At 21.5% G+C, this 6638-nt stretch overlaps 2 protein-coding genes across 2 annotated transcripts in view; one reads left to right on the top strand and one right to left on the bottom strand.

Moving 5' to 3' along the window:
• The first annotated feature begins 567 nt into the window (after positions 1–567).
• Positions 568–4972, top strand: LOC102678706 (N-acetylgalactosaminyltransferase 7). The gene is made up of 11 exons (XM_006609412.2): positions 568–743; positions 1009–1184; positions 1424–1629; positions 1910–2076; positions 2279–2486; positions 2938–3114; positions 3196–3439; positions 3586–3807; positions 4054–4152; positions 4243–4368; positions 4456–4972. Exons 2-11 carry the CDS (start codon positions 1029–1031, stop codon positions 4594–4596), a joined length of 1746 nt encoding a protein of 581 aa, XP_006609475.1. The 5' UTR covers positions 568–743; positions 1009–1028; the 3' UTR covers positions 4597–4972.
• Positions 4973–6038: 1066 nt separating this feature from the next.
• Positions 6039–6638, bottom strand: part of LOC102678569 (gonadotropin-releasing hormone II receptor) — a 3935-nt gene continuing 3335 nt past the window's right edge. Inside the window, exons 6-8 of the mRNA XM_006609411.2 lie at positions 6517–6638; positions 6273–6405; positions 6039–6209 (exon numbers count right to left, since the gene is read on the bottom strand). Coding sequence (XP_006609474.1) covers positions 6138–6209; positions 6273–6405; positions 6517–6638 — 327 coding nt within the window. The 3' untranslated portion in view covers positions 6039–6137. The remainder of the gene's footprint in view (positions 6210–6272; positions 6406–6516) is intronic.

Here is a 6638-nt window from a genome sequence, read left to right as displayed (position 1 = left end):
TATAAATAATATGTATATAATACTTATAATAAAATCAAATTTAAATAATTGAATAAAAATTGTTTCGCTTCTTAATGTCTACTCAAACTTAATGTTTATTTATAAAAATCATATTTTTATTTATTTTAAAAATTAAATTATATGACTGCGTCAATTTCAATTATATAAAATAATATAAATTATTTATATATCATTTTTCGATATTTATTAAAAATATAACAATGTACATAACGATATAAAATATGAATTAAAATTGTAAACAATTTACTTGTAAACAATGAAAAAAAATAAATATATTCTCAATCAAAAAATAAATTTATTTTTTATGGCATCGAATTAAATGATTATAATTGAATGGTGTTTTTTTTTTTGCCAAATTTGTATAATAATGTTGAAGATTAAATAATATTATTACGATAAATAATTTTTAAATTGAAATATAAAAATGTCGAACACATGTTTGAATGAAAGTTAAAAATATAGATAATATATAGATAAGTGCATGAAAGTTATAAAATATAGATAAATATAGATAAAATATAGATACTTACCTATATGTAGATTAGAAGTACCTGAGTGTGTGCAAAAGACACGTTGGCTGTGGTGTGAAGCAACGTAGCTTCAGATTTTTTAAATAATGGTTCTGTTCATTATGATATAATTTTTAATATTATTATAATACATTTAAAAAATTAATTTGCTGAAATATATATTATTTCATAGTCTATGCATTTTTATTTAAGGTAATTGATATTTGCTTTTCTTTATAAATAAAATTGTTTATTATTTTAATATTTCAATATTTTGATTGCATATGGATGATATAAATTACTTATTTATTATACATTTTTTTTACATTCATTTTTATCTTTATTCATTTGTTATTAATGTTTAACCAATTTTATTGCATATTCATATTCTTTATTTTAAATATAAAGTATGTTTTAATTATATAATTAATATATTAAATTTTTTAATAATAATATAATCGCTTAATTTTTATTTTAGGTGTAATTATCTTAAACAAAATGAGAATTGTACAATTAAAGCGAAATCGTCTTTTCAGTATTATTATTTGCACTATATTTGTTCTTTACACATTATATATTGTTGTAAACTATTTTTCTGACAAACCTATCAATAATTTAAAAATATATTGGTCTGATGGTTTAAAAGATAAACAGGTAAATATATTATAATTTTTAATAATATATTATAATTTTGTATCAAATAAAATTCTTAAAACATAAGATTTATATATTTCATCATTAAATTAGATAGATTTTATAAAAAAATAATTTTATTCAGAAATTATAAAAATTAATGTTAATATGTAACTTTTTATTTTTATTATTAATAATTTAAATATATAATATGTTATAATAAATATTATATTTCCATAACATATTATAAATTTTTGTAGGTTCCAATTCTATCAAAGGAACTTGGTAACTTTGAACCAAAACATATATCAATGAGAAGTGGTCCTGGAGAAAAAGGTAAACCTCATATTCTTAGGGATGATCAACAGAATGATGTTCAACAATCAGAAATAGATTATGGTATGAATATGGTATGCTCTGATGAAATTTCATTAGATAGATTAATTCCTGATACTAGAATGCCTGAGTAAGTCAATATTGTTTTCTATTTTTTAATCAATAATTTTATAATATTATTTAAATTAAATTCTAAAATTTAAATAATATTTTGATAAAATAAATATATTATAATTAATACCTCAAATAAATAATAAAAATAATTTTTTTAATATGAAAGTTAACAAATTTTAGAATGTAATTACATAAAAAAAAAATAATATATTATTAGTAATATATTCTAATTAGATACCATGATAAATATATGATAAATATATTATAAATATTATATTCATTTATTTTATTTATAGATGTAAACATTGGAATTATCCAGAAATACTACCTAGAACTAGTGTAATTATTGTATTTCACAATGAAGGCTGGTCTGTACTAATGAGAACTGTTCACAGTGTTATAAATCGTACTCCGCCACAATTTTTGGAAGAAATTTTGCTTGTAGATGACTTTTCTGATAAAGGTGAATGTCATAATAATATAATAAAAATATTAAATCTATTAATTGTAAAAAATATTAAATAAATTAAATTATTTAAATTAGAAATAATAAAAAATTTCATGCAGTATTATTGAGAAAAATTATATATAAGATTATAATATAAATTTATATATATATATATATAAAATATATTTATTAATGAAATATATTTATATTTTTATAGATAATTTAAAGGGAGAACTAGAATCTTATATTGAACGATGGGGAGATAAAGTTAAATTAATAAGAAATGATAAAAGAGAAGGTTTAATAAGAACAAGATCACGTGGCGCACGTGAAGCTAAGGGCGAAGTTATAGTATTTTTAGATGCACATTGTGAAGTTAATATTAATTGGTTACCACCTCTTTTAACTCCCATAGCTGCTGATAGGTAATTTTTCTTTTATTGAATAATTTCCATACTGAAAAGTAGCGTATTATGATATCTTTATCTTTGATAATATTCTTTTAACAGTTAAAATTATAAATATATAATTCAAAAATTCAAAGAAATAGTGAAAGAAAGAGTTTATGAACATGGTCCATTCGCAGTGGACCAATGATGGCTCACAATAATTGCTAGAAGGAAAATTTTTATTAGAAAAACAAAAATATTCTTTACTGCATTCTTCAAGTAAGGTAGATGCAAGAAAAGATTTAAAATGTTAAGGATTTAATACAAATGTTATTTTTCTGTATTTCAATCTAATATCAATATAATATCAATCTAATATAATATTTAAATTTAAAATTCTACAAAACGCTTACTTTTCTCTTTGGATAGAATATGTTATTATTTATAAATTTCATAAAAAAAATTAATCACATTTGTTAAATTTTAGAACTGTAATGACAGTTCCCATTATTGATGGTATTGATCACAAGACATTTGAATATCGACCTGTATATCAAGAAGGACATTTGTATCGAGGTATTTTTGAATGGGGAATGTTATATAAAGAAAATGAACTTCCTGCACGAGAGAAAAAAACTCGACCTTATAACAGCATGCCGTACAAGTAATTTGTTTTAAAAAATATATTTAGACGCACAGAACAAAATTATTTAACATTCATGTATTAGGAAAACACTCAATTTAGGTCTCCTACTCACGCTGGTGGCTTATTCGCGATAAATCGTGAATATTTTTTGTCATTGGGTGGATATGATGATGGATTACTTGTATGGGGTGGAGAGAATTTTGAACTTTCGTTTAAAATATGGCAATGTGGAGGAAGCATTCTTTGGGTACCATGTTCACATGTTGGTCATGTATATAGAGGTTTTATGCCTTATACATTTGGTAAATTAGCACAAAAAAAGAAAGGACCACTAATAACTATAGTAAGTAAAATACATTCATTCTTAAATAAATGTTACATAGTAATATTTTTCTAATGTTTAAGAATTATAATTATTAATGTATTTTGATAAAATGATATATAATTATATAAAATGAATGTAAAAGTTATAAATTTTTTTCTTTCTAGAACTACAAGAGAGTTGTTGAAACATGGTTTGATGATAAATACAAAGAGTTCTTTTATACAAGAGAACCATTAGCGCAATTACTTGATCATGGCGATATATCGGAACAGTTAGAATTTAAAAGACGGAAAAGATGTAAAAGCTTTCAATGGTATATGGAAAATGTAGCTTATGATGTTTTTGATAAGTTTCCTGAATTACCACCTAATATTCACTGGGGAGAAGTAAGAAAAATAATATTTATATTAAAAATATTGTATATTTTGTTCAATCTTATTAGCTATAATTTCATTGTTTTCAATTATATTTTATCATTATTTTATTATTGTAATTATTATTTTGATTAATATTAAGAAAATATTTATATTAGTATATACTTAGCTAGCATCTATATCAATATACAATTAATTCAGTCGAAAATATACATTCTATATATAATACTATATATTATCTTTTTTATTAAATTTTAGTTACGAAATGTAGCAACAGGAACATGTTTGGATACAATGAGTCATTCTCCTCCTAGTTTAATGGCTACAACTGATTGCCATGGATTTGGTAACAATCAGGTAAGTTTAAATTATTTTTAAACAATTCTTTTTTAATTTTATAAACTATTATTATAAATATTATGATTAATTATGGTTTATATTTTTCAGTTAATTAGATTAAATGCAAAGGGCCAATTGGGTGTTGGAGAACGTTGTATATCCGCTGATAATCAAGGAGTGAAATTCGTATTTTGTCGCTTAGGGACTGTAGATGGTCCATGGCAGTATGATGAGGTAAATATCATTAAATATATTATTTCTTTATTGAATTTTTACTTCATTATGAATTTTATATTTTATAAAAATAATTAATTTTCGTAGAAAACAAAAACACTTTTACATAGAGTGCACAAAAAGTGTATAGCACTTCATCCTCAAACTCAACAATTATCATTAATGCCATGTGATATCAATAATACGTATCAGCAGTGGTCTTTCCATCAAGTTCATCCACAATGGTGAAGAAACGTAAGTACTGGTGCTACATATGAAACGTTTTATGCTGAATCAAAGATTTTTGGCAAAATTTTACCTATGCATTAATTTTTTTTATATGATAAATTAAGTTAAAATATATGATATTTTATTTTTCTCATAAATTTAAATTATGCAAAATTAAAAATGCGAATAAGAACATAAAATTACAACATAAATTTTTTTAAAAATAATAATAATAATTTTCAATAATAACAATAATAAAACTCTATGAAAAAGAAAATAGTGCTATAAAATATTAATAGCACATCTGTTATGTTGATATAATTTGAAGTTATTTTTTATTATTCACAATCAAAGTGTTCAAATACAATTTATAACATTAATAATTTATGATCATTAATAGAATCAATAATCTATTTGATTTATTATAATTTCAATGAAACCTATTTTGATTCAATATAATAATATAATTTATTAAAATATATTCATGATTTTTTTACACAATTGTCTGTAATATCGAATATATCTTTCATATTATAGTTTGCTTACATTTAATTTCATTTTTAGTTTAACCATTTTTCTTAAGAGATAGCATAAAGATGTTAGAATTATTTCTTTTTTAAATAGATAATGTTTATTTTTTTTAAATAAAAAAAGAACTATGCATATTCATTGATCACACAAAATATTTAAAAAATGTTCGTGAATATTTACGATAAATATATTGAAGCATTTATTTGTGTTTATCATTAATTCGTAAGTAATGATTTTTGAAAATAAAGAAAGCTGCATATATTATTTTTATAAATACTAATACTAATTTAAAATTTCTTCTAAATATATACATCTTATATTGATTATGAATATCGTTCGAAAATATTTACATTAATATTTAATAAATAATTATATACGCGAATATTTGTGTTCATATTTGCGTTATATGTTTGTACTGACTATTCAAAGTAAAGGTTCATGAACTATTTGCACACATATATATACGCGATTTAAGGTATGGTTAAATGCAATATATACAATGTTTCAATTATTTTGAAGTTCATTTCGTTTATTATCAATGTAACGTAAGAATGTGTGCTTCCATTTTCGACTGATTCTTCTTAAGAGAGCATGTTACTGATATAGTTTTGTAATGGTTTTTAATTTTTTAAAATACACTTTCAGGCAAAAAGTTACTTATTATATAATGTAAAAAAACGTAATGTTTTATCAAAAATTATGTATTGAAAAATAAAACAGATATTTATAACATTCTGTGTTTGAATTTATAATAATTCTGTGTTTAATTTGTTCTGACTATAAATTATGTATGTTGTTATATTATACAGTTTATAAATTCATATGAAATTTCATATGAAAAGATATTTTATTATTATGCTAATTATTTAAATAAATAAATGTTTATTTATGAATTTTTTAAATAATCATTCATCAATAAACTGTTCTTTTCCTAATTATATAATTTATCATAATCACAGTCAAATTTGATAAATTATAACGACTAGATCTAATATTATGAATACAGTTAATATCTCACACATGAACAAACATTAATCAAGAAGTTTGAGCGATAATGATAATGGTGTGACTCTAGTTTCTATAGTTGTTGGTCTTGCAGATGTCTGAAATAATCATATAAATTAATTGATATTTAATTTTTTTAAACAAAAGATAAAAAGATTTACCTTATTGCGATCTCTAATATTAAATGCACCATAAACAATAGGATTCATACAAGAATTTGTACAAGCAAATAGAAAGAGTCCTTTCTGGATTCGTTGATCAATTTTATATGCTGAATTTCGATCAATCCAGTACCTACATAATCGTTCCAATAATATATAATATTAATATATATTAATAATATAATAAAATACATAATATTTATTTATAATATATTAGTACATGCTAAAAAATAATAACATTTACCAGAGACTCATGACATAATATGGTGTCCAGCAAACAAAAAATACAGCTATAATAATCACGGTCATTTTTAAAGTTCGTATTTTTGCTCGTGTAAGAAAACCTATTGAAGAACGACGAATTTT

This window comes from Apis dorsata, unplaced genomic scaffold, assembly GCF_000469605.1.
Source record: "Apis dorsata unplaced genomic scaffold, Apis dorsata 1.3 scaffold_56, whole genome shotgun sequence".
Taxonomy (NCBI): Eukaryota; Metazoa; Arthropoda; class Insecta; order Hymenoptera; family Apidae; genus Apis; species Apis dorsata.
Note: the sequence above shows the minus strand (reverse complement) of the source record. Positions and strands in the feature narration are given on the sequence as shown.